The following is a 27,520-nucleotide window of genomic DNA, read 5'->3' as shown; positions in this document are numbered from 1 at the left end:
AGAGATGGTACAAGGTAAGTTAAGTAAAGTAAATGTAAGCAAATCTCCAGGGCCGGATGGACTACACCCAAGAGTTCTTAGAGAGGTAAGTTCAGTAATATCTGTACCCTTGTTCATGATATTTAGAGATTCTCTGGTGTCTGGTATTGTGCCAAGGGACTGGCGCAAGGCAAATGTGGTACCAATCTTCAAGAAGGGCTCTAGGTCTTCCCCAGGAAACTATAGACCGGTAAGTCTAACGTGCATTGTGGGTAAATTGTTTGAAGGACTTATAAGGGATTACATACAGGAATACATAGGGGATAATAGTATTATAAGTGATAGCCAGCATGGGTTTACTAAGGATAGAAATTGTCAAACCAATCTAATTTGCTTTTATGAAGAGGTGAGTAGAAGCCTTGACAGAGGAATGGCTGTGGATATAGTGTTTCTGGATTTTGCCAAAGCGTTTGATACTGTCCCCCACAGACGTCTGACAGGTAAGTTAAGGTCCTTGGGCTTGGAAACTTTAGTTTGTAACTGGATTGAACACTGCCTCATGGATCGTACCCAGAGAGTGGTGGTCAATGATTCGTACTCTGATTGGTCCCCGGTTATTAGTGGTGTACCCCAAGGTTCAGTACTGGGCCCGCTGCTGTTTAATTTATTTATCAATGATATAGAGGATGGTATTAACAGCTCTGTTTCTATCTTTGCAGATGACACCAAGCTTTGTAGCACGGTACAGTCTATAGAGGATGTGCATAAGTTACAAGATGACTTGGATAGACTAAGTGTCTGGGCATCCACTTGGCAAATGAGGTTCAATGTGGATAAATGTAAAGTTATGCATCTGGGTACTAATGCGTCGTATGTCTTAGGGGGGATTAAACTGGCAGAGTCACTGGTAGAGAAGGATCTGGGTGTACTTATAGATCACAGACTACAGAATAGCATGCAATGTCAGGCTGCTGCTTCCAAAGCTGGCAGGATATTGTCATGCATCAAAAGAGGCATGGACTCAAGGGACAGGGACATAATATTCCCCCTTTATAAAGCATTGGTACGGCCTCACCTGGAATATGCTGTTCAGTTTTGGTCGCCTGTTCATAGGAGGGACACTGCGGAGTTGGAAAGGGTGCAGAGACGCGCAACTAAACTAATATGGGGCATGGAACATCTTAGCTATGAGGAGCGATTAAAGGAGTTACAATTGTTTAGTCTTGAGAAGAGACGTTTAAGGGGGGATATGATAAACGTATATAAGTATATAAATGGCCCATACAAAAAATATGGAGAAAAACTGTTCCAGGTTAAACCCCCCCAAAGGACGAGGGGGCACTCCCTCCGTCTGGAGAAGAAAAGGTTTAGTCTAAAGGGGCGACACGCCTTCTTTACCGTGAGGACTGTGAATTTATGGAACGGTCTACCTCAGGAACTGGTCACAGCAGGAACAATTAACAGCTTTAAAACAGGGTTAGATACATTCCTGGAACAAAATAACATTAATGCTTATGCAGAATTATAAAACTACATCCCTTTCCCTTATCCCCTTACACCCTTCCCTTCAATTCCCTGGTTGGACTCGATGGACGTATGTCTTTTTTCAACCATACTAACTATGTAACTATGAATGTAGAAAACTGTACTTTTATTTTGTGCTATTATTTTGGCTGTTATTCCACTATTTTCCTGTCTACAGCAAGTCAGATTTCACTCTTTGCAATGTGTAAGGTTACATCAAGTAAAATAAATTTTATTATGGATTTCCTGCAGACATTGAAGCAATTTATCCAATAGATTTTTTCTAACTTTGTAAATGTACTACTAAACTACTAGTCACTGCTGTGGTAATATTTTCTGCATTTTTAGACTAAAGCCACTGCATACTGCAGTGTATTTAGAAATTTAAAATATTGTAAAATAAAGGTTCACATTTTTTAAAATATAATAAATGAATTATTGAGTCTCTGACACATACATTTAAAGTCTGTTCTGACAATATATTTACCTGTACTCTTGTGACATGTAGATACATTATACAAGCCACCAGGAAGCATATGCAGAGCACCAGGAGGACAAGGACAATAGTGCTTCTAGTGGAAACAAAAAAAAAAAAAAGCATTTATCTATCTGGAATTTAACAACAAATTCATAAAATTGCAATAAATACAGATAAAGTACAGTATAATAATAGCAGAATAGAAGGCTAGTTCCCTCACAATAGGATTGGAATTACCTTTTGACAACAACATTTTTTGTCAAAAGGTAATTTTTTTGAGTAGATTTTAAACATATGTGTCAAGTACAACTTGGTTGAGTGATCAGAGCCTGAAAATAGCGGGCATGAAGCTTCTAAACATCTATATCAGTTCTATCCAAAATGGGTATTGCTACACATCGGTGTGTCGGCAGCAGTCAACAGGTGTGTTGTGGGACTGACTCATACCACAACAGCCATCGGTCACTATGCTTAAGTGGCCATGGCCCATGCTGCCTTTAAAATTAGCACAGGGGCTGATAAAGGGGGGATGAAATAGCACAGGGGTGATAGGGGGATTTAAATGGCAAAGGGTGTGATGAAGGGGGTAATTAAATTGCACAGGGGCTAATGTAGTGGCACAGCGGGAATGAAGAGGGTTAGATGAAATGGCACAGAGGGTGATGAAGGCAGTAATAAAGTGGCACATGGGGGTGATAAAGGGGGAGGCTGAAATAACACAGGGGGTGATGAAATGGTACAGGGGGGCAGCAGCCACATTAATTATGCTGGTACATAAGATATTATATATGCAGTCAAATATTGCGGCACTGTAGAGCTCCGTTACTGTTGGTAGGGCAATGAAGAATGCAATTAGCGATATGGTAAAAAGTGTGTCACAAACTATGCATGTGTAAAAGAGTGTCACCAACAAGAAAAGTTTGGAAAGTCCGGATCTAAAAGCTGCTGTCCCCATTTCTGCCCGCAGCTGTCATCTGATAAATGCAGCCAGCAGCTTCTGGGTATGGAGATGGTCTGGATCCTGAGCGCACTCCAAATTATATGTATTTTTAAATACAATAAACTTAGAAGGTTTTCCTTAGCCTTGAGGACTAGTGGGACAATTCTTAGCCTCCTGATCCTATAGTATTTTGGGCATATAATTAATGCTTTTTTGTAATTCTATAAAAAACTATTGAAAAACGAGCAGCTCACAGTATACAAAACTTGAGGTTAAAGGGGTACTCCACCCCTAGACATTATAGCTCCTATCTAAAGGATAGGGGATAAGATGTCTGATCGCGGGGTCCCGTGCTGGTAACCCCAGCAATCTCTCCTGCAGCACCCCCTGTCATCTGCTGGGTGACGTGACGTCTCGGCCCACCCCCTCATTACAAGTCTATGGGAGTGGGCATGACGGCTGTCACACACCCTCCGATAGACTTGCATTGAGAAGGTGGGCAGTGATGGCAGGAGAGGGCAGGGCCGTGATGTCATGATACTTAGGCCCCTGTATCACCTATCACCAGGCACGGAGCGAAGTACGCTCCATGCAGCAGATGACAGGGGGTGTTGCAGGAAAGATCCTGGGGGTTCCCAGCGGCGGGACCTCCGCGATCAGACTTCTTATCCACTATCCTTTGGATAGGGGATAAGATGTCGAGGAGCGGAGTACCCCTTTAACCGAAAATGGACATATATACCCAAATGGCCAAAAGAGTTAAAAACTAAAATAGGAAGGGGAGTATCGGTCCTCAGAAAGATTCCAGGGACACAAGGTATTTGTCAAACAATGCAAATAAGTAGTAGATGATAAAAAATTACATTAATTAATAGTAGATAATAATACACATAAAAATAGCTATCTAAAATCATTGCAGGGCCCTTGCTGTAACATAAAGTGTTTTTGCTGTAAAGAGAGATGGGACAATAAAATGAGAAATAGAAATAATAATAAAATGTATCTGTGCAATTGGAATATAGAGTTTAGTGTGTTGGAGAAATCTCTCCAATAACACCCCAGTGTTCAAATAGGAACGGAACAAACAATAGAGGTTGGGGGTCCAGCTCACAAAAATGGATAAAACTTAGCTTTTACTTCACATGGGTAAAAAATGTGGACAACAAAAAAAGATAACAAAACCCTATAGGTACATTAAAAACAAACGCAGACACGTTTCAAACTTGCTAGCAAGTTCGAAACGCGTCTGCAGGTCTCTGCTGTCTTGTGAGCATTGGGAGGGAGAGGTTGTGAAAGGTAGCTTGTGATGCAGTCTCGGTGCTACTTTGAGCTGTTCCTCCTCGTGTACATCACGTACGAAAGTTGTTGGAAATGCCGTAAGTGCGATCCCATAGCTTTAGTAGTGGTGTATGAAGCGCTGGAAGTGGATGGGCTTCAGATTATGATACAGTGTAGCAGATAATACGCGTTTCAGGGCGTTAAAACTGTCCCCTTCTTCGGTAGCTGATAACATAATGATAGTACTGGTATTTATCTGAAATATGGGATATAAAGAAAGACTGAAATGGATCAAGGGAATGGATGTATGAGAATGAAATGGAGAGATAGAAAAAGTGGCCTGGAGTGATGGTTGGATAAAAGTGGTTAGCCCCAGGTAGAATAAATATTTCAGGCAATGTTGAATAAATGGAAAAATTTTCAAAATGGACAAGATATGTCCTTGGTTATATACACATAAGAAGATGTATTGAAAATGTATAGATAACAATAAACTACAGAAAAATAGATATAATAATAGATATAATAATATAAATATTAATAAAGAAAATGGAACATTGTGTGAATAGTGGACAGAATGCTAAAAAAGAATGAATGTGTGACCTGGAGGAACAGGAGCATAAAAGGATGTGGGGTTTGGGACAAAGCTGGTTCTCCTAACATATGTATTTCTTCTAATACAAACAAGAAAGCAATTTGTGAGTAAGGTAATTAGAAAATATATTGCTAATAAGAGTGTGTAAAAACATACAGATGGGGATAGCCATATGCACAGATTGAAAGATACACAAAAAAAATAATGAAAGGGGTATTCCAGGAAAAAACTTTTTTTTTAATATCAACTGGCACCAGAAAGTTAAACAGATTTGTAAATTACTGCTATTAAAAAATCTTAATCCTTCCAATAATTATCAGCTGCTGAAGTTGAGTTGTTCTTTTCTGTCTGACAACAGTGCTCTCTGCTGACATCTCTGTTTGTCTCGGGAACTGCACAGAGTAGAAGAGGTATGTTATGGTGATTTGCTTCTACTCTGGACAGTTCCCGAGACAGGTGTCATCAGAGAGCACTTAGACAGAAAAGAACAACTCAACTTCAGCAGCTCATAAGTACTGAAAGGATTAAGATTTTTTAATAGAAGTAATTTACAAATCTGTTTAACTTTCTGGCACCAGTTGATTTAAAAATAAAAATTTCACCGGAGTACCCCTTTAAAGGGTTATTCCAAGTTACAGCACTTATTCTGTGGTGTCCCAGCCCCAGTAGCTATCCTGTGGCTTCGGACTGCTTCAGGCAGGTTGGCAGCACAAGGTGTTGGGCCCACTAGACACTTGCAGTCAAATTAATTATTTTTATTTTCTATAGCAAAATAATATATTTTCCTAAATTAATTATGTTACTGATATACGTATATATGTTTTTCAGTGTTACTGTACTCCTAAATGAGAGCAGTGTACGTCATGTGACATTGCCTGCCAATGGGAACCCCTAAAGTACGCAATGTGGGGAAACTTTCTGGAGCCGGTTGATATATATAAAAAAAAGTTTTTTCCTGGATAACCCCTTTAAGAAATATAGTCAACTGTATATTGCAGCGGATGCTGTATATGGGATCCCTCCCTGGATTAGTCTCAACTCTGGTTATGCAGCCTACTTGATATGAGTCGTGGGTGGGGAGACCGAACCAGGACCTCCTTAAAGGAATTCAAATAGTTCAGAATTACAGTTGAGACCTTTAGGTTCCAGGCTCTAAAATTCTAATATTTTTTTGGCTCTCAACATTTGTAACCTTGCCTGTTGCTTTTTCCTAATTGTAGACCAACAAATAATAGTCCTGATATGTTGCTTTTGTGGTGAGTTGCAAAGTGGGAGGATAGTGGGTGTTTCAAGTTACTCTTGCGTATGTTGTATATGTGTTCAGAGATCCTAGTCTTAAGTTGTCTCTTAGTATGGTAGATGTATTGTTTCCTACAGTGGCATTGTAGTAAATAGATGACCCTCTTGAAGTTGCAAGTAAGAAACTGATTAATATCCCATTTTAAATTATTGGTAGTGGATGTGACATTTGTTGTTTTTTGGGGCCTATATTTGGGGGAATTTAATCAATTTCTTACTTACAACACCAAGGGGGTCATCTATTTTCTACAATGCCAGTGTAGGAAACCATATATCTACCGTACTAAGAGACAACTTAAGACTAGGATCTCTGAACACATATACAACATACGAAAGAGTAACTTGAAACCCCCACTATCCTCTCACCACAATAGCGGCATATCAGGACTATTATTTGTTGGTTTACAATGAGTCAAAAGCAAATAGAGGAGGAAGTCATATGTTACAAATGTTGAGAGCAGAAAGCTGGAAAATATTTTAATTTGAGAGCCCTAAACCTAAAGGTCTCAACTGTAATTTTGAACTATTAGGATTCCGTTGAGGAGGTCCTGGTTCGAGCTCCCCACCCACAATCTATATCGGGAATGTTGCATACCCAGCATCGAGACTGGTCCCAAATGGGACCCCACACACAGCCCCTTCATATTACACATTTGTACTATAAACCTATGCATATTCATACCCCTATGCATGAATTCCCAATGGAATACCCTAATTGACATGTGATACTTGGGAGAATCTGCTGTGCGCTCCCCACCCACTACTCATATTGGGTAGGCTGCATACCCAGCGTCTAGAGGAATACCATATACAGTTGGCTATATTTCTTAATTTTTTTTGTGTATTTTTCAATCTGTGCATATGTCTATCACCATCTGTGCATTCTTATACACTTTTATTAGCAATATATTTTCTAATTACCTTACTCACAAATTGCTTTCTTGTTTGTATTAGAAGAAATACATATGTTAGGAGAACCAGCTTTGTCCTAAAGCCCACATCCATTTATGCTACTACAAGTCACACACTCATTCTTTTCTAGCATTCTGTCCACTATTCACTCAATTTTCCATTTTCTTAATTAATATTTATACAATTATATCTCCTAGATTTATATCTATATTTCTGTAGTTTATTGTTACCTATACATTTTCAATACATCTTCTTATACGTATATAACCAAGGACGTTTTTTTACTTCTTCCATTTATTCAACATTGCCTGAGATATTTAATCTACCAGGGGCTAACCACTTTTATCCAACCATCACTCCAGGCCACTTTTGCCATCTCTCCATTTCATTCTCATCCATACTCATCCATTTCAGTCTTTCCTTATATCCTCTATCTATCTATCTATCTATCTATCTATATATATATATATATAAAACTCAACGTGTGTGTGTGTATGTATGTATGTATGTTCCAGCATCACGTCCAAATGGCTAAAGATATTAACATGAAACTTGGCACAAACGTTACTTATATGTCAACAACAAACATAGGATAGGTGATTTAACCCTTACTCACCCCCATTTGCCAGGGGCGGGGTTTATGTTTAAAGTCCCATACAAGTCTATGGGAAATATATGTTACTGCATAACTTTGAAACGGCTGGAGATATTTCCATAATACTTGGTCACATGTTACTTATATGTCCACTTAAAATATAGGATAGTTCATTTAACCCTTAACTGCCCCCATTTGTGAGGGTCTGGCTTTTTGTTTAAAGTCCCATGCAAATCAATGGAAAATGTGTGTTCCCACATAACTTCCGTATGGCTAGAGATATTTCAATAGCTGGTACACATATTACAGGAGGTCGGGATAGGAGGTCAGGATAGGAGGTCGGAATAGGAGGTCGGGATAGGAGGTCGGGATAGGAGGTCGAGATAGATGGATGGGATAGGAGGTCAAGATAGGATGAAGGGATATGAGGATGGGATAGGAAGATGGGATAGGAGGTCGGGATAGGAGGTTGGGATAGATGGACGGGATAGGAGGACGGGATAGGATGTCGGGATAGGAGGACGGGATAGGAGGCCGGGATAGGAGGCCGGGATAGGAGGTGGGATAGGAGGCCGGGATAGGAGGCCGGGATAGGAGGCCAGGATAGGAGGCCAGGATAGGAGGCCAGGATAGGAGGCCAGGATAGGAGGCCGGGATATGACAACAATATATGAGGACAGAATATGAAGTCAAAAGCTTGCACCTTTGCTTATTTTCCTCCCCAACAAGGATTAGGAAGGAAAAAACCGGGCAATGCCGGATATTCAGCTGGTTTAATATAAATACCAGTACTTTCATTTTGTTATTAGCTACTGAAGAAGGGGACAGTTTAAACACCCTGGAACGTGTTTAGCTTTTTATCTGCTACACTGTATCATAATCTGAAGCCCATCCACTTCCAGCACTACAGACACCACTACTACAGCTACAGGACTGCACTTCCAGCGACTTTCACGCTGATGCGCACAAGGAGGAACAGCTCAAATCAGCACAGAGATTGCATCCCAAGCTACCTTCCACAACCTCTCCCTCCCCACTCTCACAGACGCCAGAGACCTGTAAACTTGCTAGCAGCTAGTCGATCCTGTTAGAGCTGAGGGGTAATTGCGAGAGCTCCATGGTATCATACATATAAGACGATGGGTGAGAGATGCATAGCACCGTATGCTTTCATACAGCCACTGCTCTTACAGGACATTGTATATGACACTGAGTGTCAGACCATCATTGTTTCATTATATAAGGAGACTGTGAAATGGCCCATAGAGCCTAACTTGCATCAATCTGCCTAATTAACATTATTTGTGACTCTTCCTAAGAACTGCTGCTGCTGTTATTCTATCATACTGATACTCATATTTAACCAGATCTTAATTGTTCACTTGGTGGACATGTATGTAACGCTGGACAATCGCTAAATCATATATGAGTGTTCCTATTTGAACACTGGGGTGTTATTGAAGAGATTACTCCAAAACACTGACCTCTACATTCCAACTGTGCAGATACTTTTTATTATTATTTCTATTTCTCATTTTATTGTCCATATCTCTTTTTACAGCAAAAACACTCTTTTTATGTTACAGCAAGGGCCCTGCAATGATTTTAGAATGCTATTTTTATGTGTATTATTATCTACTATTAATTAACCCCTTAAGGACCAAGCCCATTTTCACCTTAACCCCTTATGGAACAGGCCATTTTACACCTTAAGGACCGGAGCGTTTTTTTGCAATTCTGACCACTGTCACTTTAAACATTAGTAACTCTGGAATGCTTTTAGTTATCATTCTGATTCAGAGACTGTTTTTTCGTGACATATTCTACTTTAACTTAGTGGTAAAATTTTATGGTAACTTGCATCCTTTCTTGGTGAAAAATCCCAAAATTTGATGAAAAAAATGAAAATTTAGCATTTTTCTAACTTTGAAGCTCTCTGCTTGTAAGGAAAATGGATATTCAAAATAAAACATTTTTGGGTTCACATATACAATATGTCTACTTTATGTTTGCATCATAAAATTAATGAGTTTTTACTTTTGGAAGACACCAGAGGGCTTCAAAGTTCAGCAGCAATTTGGAAATTTTTCACAAAATTTTCAAACTCGCTATTTTTCATGGACCAGTTCAGGTTTGAAGTGGATTTGAAGGGTCTTCATATTAGAAATACCCCATAAATGACCCCATTATAAAAACTACACCCCCCAAAGTATTCAAAATGATATTCAGTAAGTGTATTAACCCTTTAGGTGTTTCACAGGAATAGCAGAAAAGTGAAGGAGAAAATTCAAAATCTTAATTTTTTACACTCGCATGTTCTTGTAGACCCAATTTTTGAATTTTTGCAATTGGTAGAAAGGAGAAAATTTTTACTTGTATTTGAAACCCAATTTCTCTCGAGTAAGCACATACCTCATATGTCTATGTTAATTGTTGAGTGGGCGCAGTAGAGGGCTCAGAAGGGAAGGAGTGACAAATGGTTTTTGGGGGGCATGTCACCTTTAGGAAGCCCCCATGGTGCCAGGACAGCAAAAAAAAACCACATGGCATACCATTTTGGAAACTAGACCCCTCGGGGAACGTAACAAGGGGTAAAGTGAACCTTAATACCCCACAGGTGATTCACGACTTTTGCATATGTAAAAAAAAAAAAAAAAAAAAAGTTTTACCTAAAATGCTTGGTTTCCCCAAAAATTTACATTTTTAAAAAGGATAATAGCAGAAAATACCCCCCAAAATTTGAAGCCCAATTTCTCCCGATTCAGAAAACACCCCATATGGGGGTGAAAAGTGCTCTGCTGGCGCACTACAGGTCTCAGAAGAGAAGGAGTCATATTTGGCTTTTTGAAAGCAAATTTTGCTCTGGGGGCATGCCGCATTTAGGAAGCCCCTATGGTGCCAGAACCGCAAAAAAAAAACACATGGCATACCATTATGGAAACTAGACCCCTCGGGGAACGTAACAAGGGGTGATGTGAACCTTAATACCCCACAGGTGATTAACAACTTTTGCATATGTAAAAAAAAATAATAATTTTACCTAAAATGCTTGGTTTCCCAAAAATTTTAAATTTTTAAAAAGCTTAATAGCAGAAAATACCCCCCAAAATTTGTCACACAATTTCTCCCGAGTACGGCGATACCCCATATGTGGCCCTAAACTGTTGCCTTGAAATACGACAGGGCTCCAAAGTGAGAGCGCCATGCGCATTTGAGGCCTAAATTAGGGACTTGCATAGGGGTGGACATAGGGGTATTCTACGCCAGTGATTCCCAAACAGGGTGCCTCCAGCTGTTGTAAAAGTCCCAGCATGCCTGGACAGTCAGTGGCTGTCTGGTAATACTGGGAGTAGTTGTTTTGCAACAGCTGGAGGCTCCGTTTTGGAAACAGTGGTGTACCAGACATTTTTCATTTTTATTTGGGAGGGGGGCTGTTTAGGGGAATGTGTATATGTAGTGTTTTTAACTTTTTATTTTATTTTGTGTTAGTGTAGTGTAGTGTTTTTAGGGTACAGTCGCACGGGCGGGGGTTCACAGTAGTTTCTCGCTGGCAGTTTGAGCTGCAGCAGAAAATTTGCCGCAGCTCAAACTTGCAGCCGGATACTTACTGTAATCCTCCGCCCATGTGAGTGTACCCTGTCCATTCACATTGGGGGGGGACATCCAGCTGTTGCAAAACTACAACTCCCAGCATGTACGGTCTATCAGTGCATGCTGGGAGTTGTAGTTTTGCAACAGCTGGAGGCACACTGGTTGTGAAACAGAGTTTGGCAACAAACTCAGTGTTTTGCAACCAGTGTGCCTTCAGCTGTTGCAAAAGCTACAACCCCCAGCATGTACGGACAGCGGAAGGGCATGCTGGGTGTTGTAGTTATGCAACAGCGGGAGGCATACTACTTTGGCTGGGGATGCTGGGGATTGTAGTTATGCAACAGCTGGAGACACACTGGTTTGCTACTTAACTCAGTGTGCCTTCAGCTGTTGCAAAACTACAACTCTCAGCAGTCACCGACAGCCAACGGGCATGCTGGGAGTTGTAGTTATGCAACCAGCAGATGCACCACTACAACTCCAAGCATGCACTTTAGCTGTTTGTGCAAGCTGGGAGTTGTAGTTACACAACAGCTGAAGGTACACTTTTCCATAGAAAGAATGTGCCTCCAGCTGTTGCAAAACCATAAGTCCCAGCATGCCCATAAGGGAATGCTGGGAGTTGTGGTGGTCTGCCTCCTCCTGTTGCATAACTACAGCTCCCAGCATGCCCTTTTTGCATGCTGGGAGCTGTTGCTAAGCAACAGCAGGAGGCTGTCACTCACCTCCTGCTGTTGCTGATCGACGCTGCAGGTCAGTCCCGCCGCCGCCGTCGCTCCTGGGGCCCCGATCCCAACATTAACGCCGGGGATCGGGGTCCCCAGCACCCGCTCACGTCCTCCGGAAGAGGGGCGGAGCGGGTGCGGGAGTGACACCCGCAGCAGGCGCCCTGATTGGTCGGCCGGTAATCCGGCCGACGAATCAGGGCGATCGTGAGGTGGCACCAGTGCCACCTCACCCCTGCAGGCTCTGGCTGTTCGGGGCCGTCTCTGACGGCCCCGATCAGCCAGTAATTCCGGGTCACCGGAGACCCGATTGACCCGGAATCGCCGCAGATCGCTGGACTGAATTGTCCAGCGATCTGCAGCCATCGCCGACATGGGGGGGCATAATGACCCCCCTGGGCGATATGCCGCGATGCCTGCTGAACGATTTCAGCAGGCATCGGGCACCGGCTCCCCTCCGGCTAGCGGCGGGGGGCCGGGAATGGACAGGACGTACTCCTACGTCCTCGGTCCTTAAGGATTCGGAAACACGGGCGTAGGAGTACGTCCATTGTCCTTAAGGGGTTAAGGACCAGAGCATTTTTTGCACATCTGACCACTGTCACTTTAAACATTAATAACTCTGGAATGCTTTTACTTATCATTCTGATTTCGAGATAGTTTTTTCTTGACATATTCTACTTTAAAATAGTGGTAAAATTTAGTGGTAACTTTCATCCTTTCTTGGTGAAAAATCCCCAAATTTGACGAAAAAAATGAAAATTTTGCATTTTTCTAACTTTGAAGCTCTCTGCTTGTAAGGAAAATGGAAATTCAAAATAAATTTTTTTTTGGTTCACATATACAATATGTCTACTTTATGTTTGCATCATAAAATAGACGTGTTTTTACTTTTGGAAGACACCAGAGGGCTTCAAAGTTCAGCAGCAATTTTCCAATTTTTCACAAAATTTTCAAACTCAATATTTTTCAGGGACCAGTTCAGATTTGAAGTGGATTTGAAGGGTCTTCGTATTAGAAATACCCCATAAATGACCCCATTATAAAAACTATAACCCCCAAAGTATTTAAAATGACATTGAGTCAGTGTTTTAACCCTTTAGGTGTTTCACAGGAATAGCAGCAAAGTGAAGGAGAAAATTCAAAATCTTCATTTATTACACTCGCATGTTCTTGTAGACCCAATTTTTTAATTTTTGCAAGGGGTAAAAGGAGAAAATTTTTACTTGTATTTGAAGCCCAATTTCTCTTGAGTAAGCACATACCTCATATGTCTATAAATTGTTCGGCGGGCGCATTAAAGGGCTCAGAAGGGAAGGAGCTACAAGGGGATTTTGGAGAGAACATTTTTCTGAAATGGTTTTGGGGGCATGTCACCTTTAGGAAGCCCCTAGGGTGTAAAAACAGCAAAAAAAAAATGGCATACCATTTTGGAAACTAGACCCCTCGGGGGAATGTACCATGGGATAAAGTGAGCCTTAATACCCCACAGGTGTTTCATGATTTTTGCAAATGTAAAAAAAATATATATATTTTTACCTAAAATGCTTATTTTCCCAAAATGTTTACATTTTTAAAAAGGGTAATAGCAGAAAATACCCCCCCAAAATTTGAAGCCCAATGTCTCCCGATTCAGAAAACACCCCATATGGGGGTGATAAGTGCTCTGCTGGCGCACTACAGGTCTCAGAAGAGAAGTAGTCACATTTGGCGTTTTGGAAGCAAATTTTGCTCTGGGGGCATGCCGCATTTAGGAAGCCCCTATGGTGGCAGGACAGCAAAAGAAACCCCACATGGCATCACATTTTGGAAACTAGACCCCTTGGGGAACGTAACAAGGGGTAAAGTGAACCTTAATACCCCACAGGGGTTTCACGACTTTTGCATATGTAAAAAAAAATAAAAAATGTTACCTAAAATGCTTGGTTTTCCAAAAATGTTAAATTTTTACAAAGGGTTAAAGCAGAAAATACCCCCCCAAAAATTTGAAGCCCAATTTCTCCCAATCCAGAAAACACCCCATATGGGGGTGAAAAGTGCTCTGCTGGTGCACTACAGGTCTCAGAAGAGAAGGAGTCACATTTTGGCTTTTTGGAAGCAAATTTTGCTCTGGGGGCATGCCGCATTTAGGAAGCCCCTATGGTGCCAGGACAGCAAAAAAAAAAAAAAACACATGGCATTACATTTTGGAAACTAGACCTCTCGGGGAATGTAACATTGTTACAGTGAGTACTTACACCTCACAGGTTTTTTGAACAGTGGGCCATAAAAGTGAAAAATTTGATTTTTCTGCACTAGATTGATAGTGTTACCCCAAATGTTTCATTTTCACATTGGGTAACAGGGCAAAAGGCCCCCAACATTTGTAGAACAATTTTGTCTGAGAAAAAAAATACCCCATATGTGGATGTAAATTGCTCTGTGGACGCACTGCAATGCTCAGAATAGAAGGAGTGAAAATTTTGTTGAAATTGAAGTCGAGGGTCATGTGCATTTATAAAGCCCCCAACAGCAAAAAAAAAAAAAAAACACGTGACACCATTTTAGAAACTACACCCCTCAATGAACGTAACAAAGGGTACAGTGGGAAATAACACCTCACAGGTTTTTTGAAGAGTGGGCCATAAATTGAAAAATTAGATTTTTTTTTACAGTAAAATACTGGGCTTATCCAATTTTTAACATCTTCACAAGGGGTAATATGAGGAATTGGGTTACAAATTTTGGAGGGCTTTTTCCCCTGACTATGAAAATACATCCACATATGGGGTAACGTGCTGGGCGGGCGCACAACAAGGCTCAGAAGTCATTGAGGTCAGTTTGTTTTTGTGGCCTATTGTTATGCCGAGCGCTCCAGGTCCCCGCTCCTCCCCGGAGCGCTCACAGCGTTCCCCTGTATGCAGCGCCCCGGTCAGACCCGCTGACCGGGTGCGCTGCGATAATGTCCCTAGCCGGGATGCGATTCGCGATGCGGGACGCGCCCGCTCGCTGTGCGCATCCCGACCCGCTTACCAGACTCGCTCCCCATCTGTGCTGTCCCGGCGCGCGCGGCCCCGCTTCCTAGAGCGCGCGCGCATGCCGGTTCTTTGCGATTTAAAGGGCCGGTGCACCACTGATTGGCGCATGGTTTTTAATTAGTGTGTTCACCTGTGCACTTCCCTATATTACCTCACTTCCCCTGCACTCCCTTGCCGGATCTTGTTGCCATTGTGCTAGTGAAAGCGTTCCTTGTGTATCCTTAGCCAGTGTTCCAGACCTCTTGCCATTGCCCCTGACTACGATCCTTGCTGCCTGCCCTGACCTTCTGCTACGTCCGACCCTGCTCTTGTCTAACCCCTTATACCGCGCCTTTCTCAGCAGTCAGAGAGGTTGAGCCGTTGCCGGTGGATACGACCTGGTTGCTACTGCCGCTGCAAGACCATCCCGCTTTGCGGCGGGCTCTGGTGAATACCAGTAGCAACTTAGAACCGGTCCACCGACACGGTCCACGCCAATCCCTCTCTGACACAGAGGATCCACCTCCAGCCTGCCGAATCCTGACACCTATGGCATATCAGTAGCTGACGGTTACATACATTCTGAGGAAAATACAAAAATGAAACACCCACATGTGACACCATTACAGAAAGTACACCACACGAGGAATGGGTATAGAGGTAAAGAGCACATATTGAACGCACAGGTGTTTCCTAAATTTATTTTCTAGGAATGGATGAAGGGTAGCTTTTGAAAATTGCAATTTTCAACCTATGCTCTGCTTCATTTTTCTGGGAACAACTAACATGTGACTCCGAATTGTCGCCTGGAAATACGACAGAGCTCAGCGAGAACTCTTCGCATTTGAGGCAGATGTTTGTTACGGACTTAACAGTTACATACATTCAGAGGAAAATACAAGAAAGGAACACCCACATGTGAACCTTTTACAAACAGTACACCCCATAGGGAAGGTGTATAGGGTGAAGTGGAGATTTGGAACAGACGGGTGTTCCCTTCATTTATTTTCCAGGAATGGATGAAGTGTACTATGGGGGAAAAGAAAATTGCAATTTTAGTACTGATATGCCAATTATTTTCCCAGAATGATGACCCAGAGTACAGCCAAAAGTAAAAAGGATGCCCGCCCCAAACCCTATACTCTGAATCATCATTCTGGGAAGGGGATGTGTGGGGCCGTCCCTATTCTGTTACGTCAAATGAGCAACCCGCTCAGGTGGAAAGAGCATTGCGCATTTGAGGCAACTGCAAACCTCCAATGCTCTTGACTCTATGTCCCATGACCCATTTTTTAGGGGGAAGAAAAAAAAAAGATATTGTGGGGAAAAAATATTTTTTTTGTGTGTGTGTGTGTGTGTGTGTGTGTGTGTGTGGGGGGGTTGGTATAAAATTTGGAAGACAATGTACCTGGACTGGTACATTGGAGTCGAATTTTGGGGAATGAAAATTAGGGCAAAGGATGGAAAATTTAGTACTCCATGGAAGTGTGATACTCCCTGAAGCAGCCTATGCAGAGGCCCGGATTATCTGGGCAAGTGTCGCATTGAGTGGTGGTGTCCTTCCGAATCCCCCTCTTGCGACACACTCTGCATTTCTTCTGAGATCGTCCCTTCTTTCCAGTGTGGGGAACACACCTGGAAAGTGTTGGCCAGGGATGATCCGGGCGCCCACAATTCCATAGGTGCTCTGACCCGCTCTTTGCCGGTCACCATAGATGAGGGCCTTTAGAACTTCCTCTTGGAACTGCAGGTATGTCCCTGTGTTGCCAGCATACTTGTACAGTATAAAAGAGTTGTACATGGCAACCTGTACCATGTAGACCGCAACTTTTTTGTACCATACCTTTGTTTTCCGCATGGCTTGAGGACTTGATCAGAAAGATCAACTCCCCCCCCATATAGCGATTGTGGTCCAGAATACAATCGGGCTTGAGGACCGTTCCAACGGTACTGCCGTTCCCATGAATAGTGGGGAGCATAAGGACATCCTCTTGTCCTTATACCGGACCAACAATAGGTTCTCATGGGAAAAGGCACGGGGCTCACCCCGGGGGATAGGAGTCTGCAGGGGATAGGAAGGAAGGCCTATTTGATTCTTCCGGACTGTACCACAAACGACCGTGGATCTGGCGGCGAGGGATGTGAAGAGAGGGAAACTAGTATAAAAGTTATACACGTAAAGGTGGTAACCTTTATCTAGCAATGGGTGCAAAAGGCCTCAAACGATTTTCCCGCTAACACCCAGAGTGTTGGAACAATCTGGGGGTTCAATGCGGGAATTTCGTCCCTCATACACCATAAACTTGCAAGTGTACCCGGAGGTACTCTCGCAAAGTTTATACATTTTCACGCCATACCGCGCCCGCTTGGTAGGGATGTATTGCCGGAAGCTGAGTCTCCCCGTAAAGCTGATGAGAGACTCATCAATAGCGACCTCCCTTCCAGGGACATAGGCCTCCCAAAATCTGTCCCCGAAGTAATTGATGACCGGCCTGATTTTATACAGACGGTCATACGCGGGATCAGTTCGGGGGGGGACATGCCGCATTATCAGCATAATGCAAACATCTCCGAATGGCCTCGAACCGGGGACATGTCATGGCCATATTGTAGAGCGAGGTCTGGTAGAAAATGTCCCCACTCCAATATTGCCTGACACTGGGTTTTTTAACTAGACCCATATGCAGCGCAAGGCCCCAAAAGGACCTAATTTCGGCTGCATCGACTGGAGTCCAGCCGCCGGGTCTAGCTAAAAGTGAGCCCGGGTTAGCGGCGACAAACTGTTGGGCATGCAGATTCGTCTGTGTAACCATTAGATTAACAAAGTCGTCACTGAAAAAATGACCGAAAAAGTCCTTTTCAGTGAACCCGGCGATGTTAATCTTGATTCCTGAGTCGCCAACAAACTCAGGATCACAGGCTCGTGGTCCGCTGGCTGAGTCCAGACAAGTTCTCCGGTACGAGGTGCCAGTGACCTTGGCAATGGGGCTTCACTAGTATGAGCGCCAGGGGTACTCATACTAGCATGGGGCACAGGGTCAAGGACAGAGGAGGTTTGCGGCGCCGCACGGCGGCGTCTCCGCCGCCTTGGTGGTTCATCATCAGAACTAGATGATGAGGAGGACGATGAAATAAGGAAGGTGGGGTCTTCATCGTCCTCTGAGCTGCTCTCGGTGTCGGAGGCAATTATGGCATAAGCCTCCTCCGCCGAAAACGCTCTGCGGGCCATTTCCCTACTCTAATGGGGATGGAGGGGTGTGTGTGTGTGGGGGGGAAAACTTTATTGGTGTGTGTGCTGTGTGTGGTGTGGTGCGAGACTACCTCCCTAACCCTCCCTAACCTAACCTAACTAAACTAACCCGCCCTAACAGAAAAAAAATAAAAAGGGGACTTTTTTTTTTTTAAAGGGACTTCTAGTGCAAAAAAGCCCTGCGCCAAAAAAAAAGCGTTTATCTAATCAGTGGTGTGCGCACTGATTAGCGCTTGTGGCAGCAGGGGGCGCAGAAGTCAGTGGGGGGTCCGGCCACTCAGCCCAGAACAGTGCCTGGTGGCTTGTACACAGACCCCCACACAAACAACCCGAAAAATTAAATAAAAAAACGCTTAACCCCGGAAAAATGCACCCACCTGAACCCCAAAAAAACACTGATCAGTGATAAATCACTGACAGCGGTGGGACAGGCTGCACACAAAGGTACGGTCCGTCCACACAGTACACGCCTGCTACTGGTGGCACGGACCGCCTATGTGTGCAAAAAAAACGCTAGAAAACGCGAAAAAAAGCACCGGCACCACAAAAAAAAAACGCTGATCAGTACTACAGGACTGATCAGCGGCGGGTGGGCTTTAACAAACGGTGGCGGACCGCTCTTTTATAACAAAGAGGGTCCGCACACACGCTTAAAAAAAAGCTGGCGGCAGACTGCAGCGACCCAGCAGGGCCGGGGTCACGCAGCTTAAGGTGCTACGGACCCATGGACACCCACTGAGGTTCGCCGAAAAAATTTCTGTGGAATGGCGGGCAGAACGGAGCAACATGCTCCTAGCCCCCACCATCCCCTCCCATTATACTGTGATTGGTGTGGCCACTTTGGCCACCCAATCACAACTGTACTGAGGGGGATGGCAACAATGCCAGCCCCCAGCACAGTACGGATGATGATTGGTGGTGTATATTACACCATCATTCATCATCTTTATCCGGGTCACCCGTGACCGATGACCCGAAACCGCTGCAAAACGCTGGTTAATACTTAACGGCGTCCTGCAGCGATCGCCGGTATAGGAGGTCCTCCGGACCTCCTCCGGCACACTGCCGGGATGTCTGCTGAATGAAATCAGCAGACATCCGGCTCCGATCCCCGCCCGGAGAGCGGCAGGGAACGGAATCGCAGCACATCGCTCGTCTGAATTGATAAGCGAAGTGCTGCGATCGTGGACATGGGGAATCATGATGACCCCCCTGGGCGATATGCCGAGATGCCTGCTGAACGATTTCAGCAGCCATCCGGCTCCGGTCCCCATCCGGCTAGCGGTGGGGACCGGATTTCCCACGGGCGTATGGATACGCCCTGCGTCCTTAAGGACTCGGAATGCAGGGCGTATCCATACGCCCTGTGTCCTGAAGAGGTTAAGCATTAATAACTCCTGGATGCTTTTACTTATGAATTTGATTCCGAGACTGTTTTTTCATGACAGATTCTTCTTTAACATAGTGGTAAATTTTTGTCTATACTTGCATCATTTCTTGGTGAAAAATTGCAAAATGTCATGAAAAATTTGAACATTTTGCATTTTTATAACTTTGATGCTCTCTGCTTGTAAGGAAAATATTCTAAAAACAGGAGAGAAGGCGCTCCATAGGGTAATACCACCGGAGATGGGGGGGGGGGGGAGAGTAGAAGCTGATTTAAAACTGCTCACCCAGGGTGGTTGTGTAACAACATACACAACAATGGGAATCGCTTGGATACAATGGTCTGTCTGTAGCCCTCCTGGTGTGGAGTCCACAATGTGTACATGCGAGAGAAGGCTTCAGTAAGAGGTACAGGAGTACGTCGGCGCTGAACGGACCCAGGACACAGCAGGTAGGAAAATAAAATCCAGTTTAATTGATGCAACGCGTTTCCCTGCGCAAGCGCAGATTCACCAGGCATGGCAAATAAGGGAGGGGGGTGGGTATAAGTAGGACCAAGTTAACCACTTGGTTACCAAAAATTAACCCATGAGAGGTGTACAATGTTCACAATGTTAAAAATGATATATAAAATATATATATGATCTGGCTAACAGAGTATATAAAGTATACAATAAATACAATCAATATAGACAAAAGATATAGACAAAATATATCATGACAGAACAATTTGATGCAATAAAAATGTTATACAAAATATACGGAATACATAAAATATACATTACAAATAAATATGCAATATATGGGAATATTATCGTACATTTTCAATATTTTCCTTTAAACCCTGCGGGGAAAGTGTGGATAACTTAAAAATCCAAAACTATTTGCGGTTATTTAATCGCTGAAAACGATTAGGGCAATCACTCGGTATAGTTTCCAATATAATAAGAGATAGTGAATCCACATTACCTGGGTGGGTAATTGTGAGATGACGTAACACACTATGTAATAAAAATGTATTCTTAATATTAGAGCGATGTTTGCACATACGTGACCGCACCATCACGGCCAAGGTACTGCAAACCGCAACTACAAGTGAGTAAATAAATGGCAGACTGTGTCTCAGAATTTAATGTATGGACAATGGGGAATTGTTTCAAAGCTTGTGTAGACTGAAAGGAAACAACTAAATAGTTTTCTATCATTCTACAGCATAAACATTTCTCCGTTCAGCGCCGACGTACTCCTGTACCTCTTACTGAAGCCTTCTCTCGCATGTAAGGAAAATAGACATTCCAAATAAATGTTATATTGTCTACTTTATGTTGGCATCATAAAGTTGACCTGTGGAAGACATCAGAGGGCTTCAAAGTTCAGCAGTAATTTTCAAATTTTTCATGAAATTTTCAAAACCAAGTATTCAAAATGACATTCAGAATGTTTGTTAACCCTTTAGGTGAGTCACAGGAATAGCAGCAAAGTGAAGGAGAAAATTCAAAATCAAAATTTTTTACACTCGCATGTTCTTGTAGACCCAGTTCTTTAATTTTGTACAAGGGGTAAGGAAAAGCGCCCCAAAATTTGTAACCCAATTTCTCTCGAGTAAGGAAATACCTCATATGTGTATGTAAAGTGTTCGGCGGGGCAGTAGAGGGATCAGAAGGGAAGCAGCGACAATGGGATTTTGGAGAGTGAATTTTGCTGAAATGGTTTTTGGGGGACATGTCACATTTAGGAAAACCCCTATGGTGCAAGAACAGCAAAAAAAAAAAAAGAAGATGGCATACTATTTTGGAAACTACACCCCTCAAGGCAGTTTTTTATTTATTTTTTTATTTACCATTTTTACAAAGGGTAATGGGAGAAAATGCCCCCCAAAATGTGTAACCTCATCTCTTCTGAGTATGGAAATAACCCATGTTGGAAGTAAAATGCTCTGCGGGCAAACAACAATGCTCAGAAGAGAAGGTGTCACATTTGGCTTTTGGAAAGCAAATTTTGCTGAAATGGTTTTTTTTTTTTTGGGGGGGGGGATGTCACATTTAGGGAGCCCCTATGGTGCCAGAATAGCAAAACAAACACATGGCATACTATTTTGGAAACTACACCCCTCAAGGCAGTATTTTCCCCAAATTTTACAGTTCTACAAGGGGTAATAGGAGAAAATGCCCCCCAAAACGTGTAACCCCATTTCTTCTGAGCATGGAAATACCCCATGTGTGGATATCAAGTGCTCTGCTGGCACACTACAATGCTCAGAAGAGAAGGAAAGGAGCACCATTGCGCTTTTGGAGAGAGAATTTGTTTGGAATGGAAGTCAGGGGCCATGTGCGTTTACAAAGCCCCCCGTGGTGCCAGAACAGTGGACCCCCCACATGTGACCCCCAATTTAGAAACTACATTCCTCACAGAATTTAAAAGGGGTACAGTAAGCATTTACACCCCACAGGCGTTGGACAAATATTTGGAACAGTGGGCTGTGCAAATGAAAAATTACATTTTAGATACCTGTGGGGCATAAATGCTCACTGCACCCCTTATTACATTACGTTAGGGGTGTAGTTTCCAAAATAGGGTAACATGTGGTGGGTGGGTCCATTGTTCTGGCACTATGGGGGCTTTGTAAACACACGTGGCCTTCAATTCTGGACAAATTTTCTCTCCAAAAGCCCAATGGCACTCCATCTCTTCTGAGCATTGTAGTTCGTCAGCAGAGCACTTTACATCCACATATGGGGTATGTTCTTTCTTAGAAGAAATGGGGTTACAAATTATGGGGGCTTTGTTATTATTTTCCCTTGTGAAAATGAAAATTTAGGGTAACACCAGCAGTTTTAGTTAAAACATTATGGGGTGATCCCGACTCTTTTTTGTCGGGTTTTGCGCCCAAATTGTGTCGCACGTCCCTTGTGACACAATTTGCGACTAAAAAAAACAAAACCCTCCATTTTACAAAAAAAAACCCGAAAAGGGGGCGTGGCCATGGTATAACATGGGCGTGATCCCGACAAAAGGGGCATGGCCCTGACAGTTTTGAAAAATCCCAACATATTTACTAAGGTTTCCACAGAAAAAGTGGTGTATTTGAGCTGAGAAAAACACGACAGATCAGAACAGTTGTAAAAAAAGCAAAATGTAGGGAAAAGTGCAAAATGTAGGGAAACCTTAGTAAATACCTTGGGAAAATACCAGTGGGAAATCAAAACCCACAAAGAAACCTACACTCCACTCAGTAAATAAACCCCTATTTGTTTTAATTTTCCCATCCAACTTTAACGAAAATTTGTTAAACACCTGTGGAGTGTTAAGGCTCACTATACCCCTTGTTATGTTCCATGAGAGGTGTAGTTTCCAAAATGGGGTCACACATAGGTATTAATTTTTTTGCGTTTATGTCAGAACCGCTGTAAAATCAGCCACCCCTGTGCAAATCGCCAATTTAGGCCTCAAATGTACATAGTGCGCTCTCACTCATGAGCCTTGTGCGTCCGCGGAGCATTACACGCCCACATATGGGGTATTTCTGTACTCAGGAGAAATTGCGTTACAAATTTTGGGGTTCTTTTTTTCCTTTTATCTCTTGTGAAAATTAAAAGTATAGGGCAACACCAGCATGTTCGTGTAACATTTTTTATAGGATTACACTAACAGGCTGGTGTAGATCCCAACTTTTCCTTTTCATAAGGGGTAAAAGAAGAAAAAGCCCCCCAAAATTTGTAGTGCAATTGTTCCAGAGTACAGAAATACCCCACATGTGGCCCTCAACTGTTTCCTTGAAATACGACAGGGCTCCGAAATGATAGAGCGCCATGCGCCTTTAAGGATTAAATTAGGGGTTGCATAGCGGTGGACATAGGGGTATTCTACGTCAGTGATTCCCAAACAGGGTGCCTCCAGCTGCTGCTAAACTCCCAGCATGCCTGGACAGTCAGTGGCTGTCCGGAAATGCTGGGAATGGTTGTTCTGCAACAGCTGAAGGCTCCGTTTTGGAAACACTGCCGTACAATACGTTTTAAATTTTTATTGGGGGGTGGGGGTGGGCAGTGTAAGGGTTGTATATGTAGTGTTTTACCCTTTATTATGTGTTAGTGTAGTGTAGTGTTTTTTAGAGTACATTCACATGGGCGGGGGTTTACAATGAGTTTCCTGCTAGGAGTTTGCGTTGCAGCGGAAACTTTGCTGCAGCTCAAACGTGAAGCAGGAAACTCACTGTAAACCCGCCCATGTGAATGTACATTCACATGGGGGGGGGGGGCAAACTTCCAGCTGTTTCAAAACTACAACTCCCAGCATGCACACATGCACTTACAGACCGTGCATGCTGGGAGTTGTATTTTTGAAACAGCTGGTGGCACACTGGTTGGAAACCTTCACTTCTGTTACCTAACTCAGTATTTTCCAACCAGTGTGCCTCCAGCTGTTGCAAAAGTACAACTCCCAGAGATGTAGTTATGCAACAGCTGGAGGTACGCAGCTACAACTCCCAGCATGCCGAGACAGCCTTTTGCTTTTGAGTTGTAGTTTTGCAAGATCTTTAGGGCCACAGTTTAGAGACCACTGCACAGCGATCTCCAAACTATGGCCCTCCAGATGTTGCAAAACTACAAATCCCAGCATGGGCAGACAGCAAACTGCTGTGTTGGCATGCTGGGAGTTGTCCTTTTGCAAGATCTAGAGGGCCACAATTTAGAGACCACTGCACAGTGGTCTCCAAACTGTAGCCCTCCAGATGTTGCTAGGCAACAACTCACCCCCTTCCGTAGGATTGCCGCACCAGGGAGCCGCATCGCCGTCCTCTACCGCCCGCCCCCGATCGCCTCTGGCAAGTGAACTCCAGCGCCGGTCACATCATGGTTCCCCTGCTCTGCCCGGACTACAGTGGATGGGTAGACTGGGAAACCAAACTATAACCCCCCGCCCCCATTCTGCTATTGGTCGGTCGCTTTTGACCAACCCCTGTGGAGGTTGCTTCTCAGGACCCCCCCCCAGGGGTTTGCACAGGGTTCCTGCTGAATGATTCCAGTACTCCCTTGGTCCTTAAGTACCAGTACTTGTACGCCCTTGGTCCTTAAGTGGTAAATAAATGTAATTAATAAATGTAATTTTTATTATCTACTACTTATTTGCATTGTTTGACCAATACCTTGTATCAGGGGTATTCCTGCAAACTTTCTGAGGACCGATGCCCCCCCTTGAATGGTGCTGGACCACCATTCTAAAGAGGGTTCTCCTCACAGCAGCCATGTGGGGACTTTGTGTACAGCTGTTGTAGTCACATGTTGATGAGACAAGTATCTATGACTGCTTAAAAGCTGATTAAGATTACTTACTGCGGAATTATCAAAAGGTAGACAAGGCCAAATAAGGCAGCTAAAATTAATGAAAGAATGACTGCACTGGTAAAATATTCATCATGAAGCTGGTGATACTGTTAAAGAGAAAAACAGTGTTTAAACAAAAACAGGCACAAAGTACAAAGTAATAATGTTAATACATTTTTAATTTTCTGAGATTTATCCAAAAACTCATACCAAATTGATACACCATTCCTTTCCCAAGATATGTGAATTTATTCAGACAATTGAAGGAATCCATCAGATTAAACTTAAAGGGGTATTCCAGGCAAAAACTTTTTTTTATATAAATCAACTGGCTCCGGAAAGTTAAACAGATTTGTAAATTATTTCTATTAAAAAATCTTAATCCTTCCAATAGTTATTAGCTTCTGAAGTTTTCTGTCTAACTGCTCAATGATGATGTCACGTCACAAGAGCTGTGCATGATGGGAGAATATCCCTTGCATGATGGGAGAATATCCCCATAGGAGCTGAACAGCTCCCGGGACGTGAGTCATCAGAGAGCAGTTAGACAGAAAACAGCATTTCAACTTCAGAAGCTAATAACTATTGGAAGGATTAAGATTTTTTAATAGAAGTAATTTACAAATCTGTTTAACTTTCCGGAGCCAGTTGATATATAAAAAAAAGTTTTTGCCTGGAATACCCCTTTAATTTTAATAATGGAAGTGAATATCAAGTGATGGGTGGGATAATATAGTCAGGTGGTGTATATAGGCATACATACGCCTCAATGTACAAAATGCACACACCTTAACTGTGTAATCACGCCCATCACATGCTATTTACTGCCATTTTTAAAATGTATTTTGTTTTTATGCAGTGCACTCTGACAATAAAACTAACATGTTTTTTGTATTATGTAGGTCAAAATTATTAAACTGATAGACATGTTTTCAAACTTATCTATTATTGTACACATTTTTGTTGATCCATTTAGTGGTTTTTGTGAAAAACAAAAAAATCGTGAAAAATTTGCATTTTTCTAGATTGGAAAGGATCTACTTGTAAGAGAAATAGTCATGCCAAATAAATGTAGTTATTAATTCACATCTACAATATGTCTTCTTTATGTTTGCATAATTTGTTATACATAACTAACTTTTTTAGGGCATTAGAAGGCTTATAATATTATGAGCATTTTTTCACAATTTCATGGTAATTTCAAAATAACATTCTTAGTGACCACTTCAATTATGAAATGGATTTGAGAGGCCTGTATGCTAGAAACCCCCCCAAAATCACCCCATTTTAAAAACTGCACCCTTTAAAAAATTCAGAATAACATTTACAAAGTTTATTAACCCTTTAGGTGGTTCACAAGAATTAAGCAAAATGAAGGGACATTTTTTAAAGAAAACGGTCAGCCGTTCACACACACTATAACACGATACACTGGGTTATATTGCGGGTGAACAGGAGATCGATGCGGGGTCTCGGACTGCTATACCTACCTGCAGTCCGGAGCCCCGGTCCCCGAAGATCACCCTCTTCCAGTGCTGACTTGCACTTTGAGGTGGGGCCGCCGGCTAGATTTAAATATTCATAAGTGCCGAAATATTAATAAGGGTCCGAGACCCCGCGTCGTTCTCCTGTTCACGCACACTATAACCCGATGTATCGCGTTATAGTGCAGGTGAACGGGTGACCATTTTTCCTTAAAATTTCAATTTTTTTTTTTTAGCATTTTTCTTGTTTCTACTATATTTTTTTCAGTGACATGGAAGATATTAACATAAATAAATAAATAAATAAAAATAAAAATCACATTTAAATGTATTACCCCAATTTTACAAATATTTCATACGCCATCCTAGTGTGCTCCCTGACTCAAATACAGGCCTAAGACATTATGAAGCACATAGTGGATTTTGACACCTCCTTTTTCTTAGGATACTTTGCAGTGCCCACCGAGATACGTGTACAGTGGAAAGACCCCACAATGTGGCAGTAACCCATATGTGGTCATAAACTGATTTTTGGGCACACAGCAGAGCACAAAAGGAATGTTGGAATTTTGGATGCAGATTTTGCAGAATGTGTTTTCTCACACCAGCTACATTTGCAGTGCCTACCATGGTACCAGTACAATGGAAAAATACCCCAAGTGACCCCATTTTGGAAACTACACCCCTCAGAGAACTCATTTAGGGGGATAGTGAGCATTTTGACCCCACAGGTGATTGAGGATAGTTTTTAACATTAGGCCGGGAAAATTAAATTTGTAATTTTTATGCACAAATTGCACATTTAGCACAAGTTAGCTCATTTTTACAAGGAACACAGGAATAATAGTACTCCAAATTGTATTACCCAACTTCTCCTGAACGTTGCAGAATGTGTTTTCTCACACGAGCTGCATTTGCAGTACCTACCGTGGTACCAGTAGTGGAAAATCCCCACAAGTGACCCCATTTTGGAAACTACACCCCTCAGAGAATTCATTTAGGGGAGTAGTGAGCATTTTGATAGTTTGTAACATTAGGACGTGAAAATAAAATTTGTCACTTTTATGCACAAATTTTACATTTAGCACAAATTGGGTCATTTTCAAGGAACGCAGGAATAATAGCACCCCAAACTTTATTACTCAACTTCTCCTGAAGACACCAGTA

The 27,520-nt window shown here is 42.6% G+C and overlaps 1 protein-coding gene across 10 annotated transcripts in view; it reads right to left on the bottom strand.

Moving 5' to 3' along the window:
* Nucleotides 1-27,520, bottom strand: part of ADCY1 (adenylate cyclase 1) — a 605,827-nt gene that overhangs the window by 173,321 nt on the left and 404,986 nt on the right. For all 10 annotated transcript variants that reach the window (XR_008843996.1, XR_008843995.1, XR_008843997.1 and 7 more), the window contains 2 exons: nt 24,879-24,976; nt 1,991-2,075 (listed from right to left, as the gene is read on the bottom strand). Coding sequence is in view for 7 of the 10 variants with exons in the window: in XM_056520271.1 (XP_056376246.1) it covers nt 1,991-2,075; nt 24,879-24,976 (183 nt within the window). In the remaining 3 variants the exon portion in view is untranslated. The remainder of the gene's footprint in view (nt 1-1,990; nt 2,076-24,878; nt 24,977-27,520) is intronic.

Source organism: Hyla sarda, chromosome 5 (assembly GCF_029499605.1).
Source record: "Hyla sarda isolate aHylSar1 chromosome 5, aHylSar1.hap1, whole genome shotgun sequence".
In the NCBI taxonomy this organism is placed as follows: Eukaryota; Metazoa; Chordata; class Amphibia; order Anura; family Hylidae; genus Hyla; species Hyla sarda.
The sequence above is the reverse complement of the archived record's forward strand: the minus strand, read 5'-3'. Positions and strand labels throughout refer to the sequence as shown.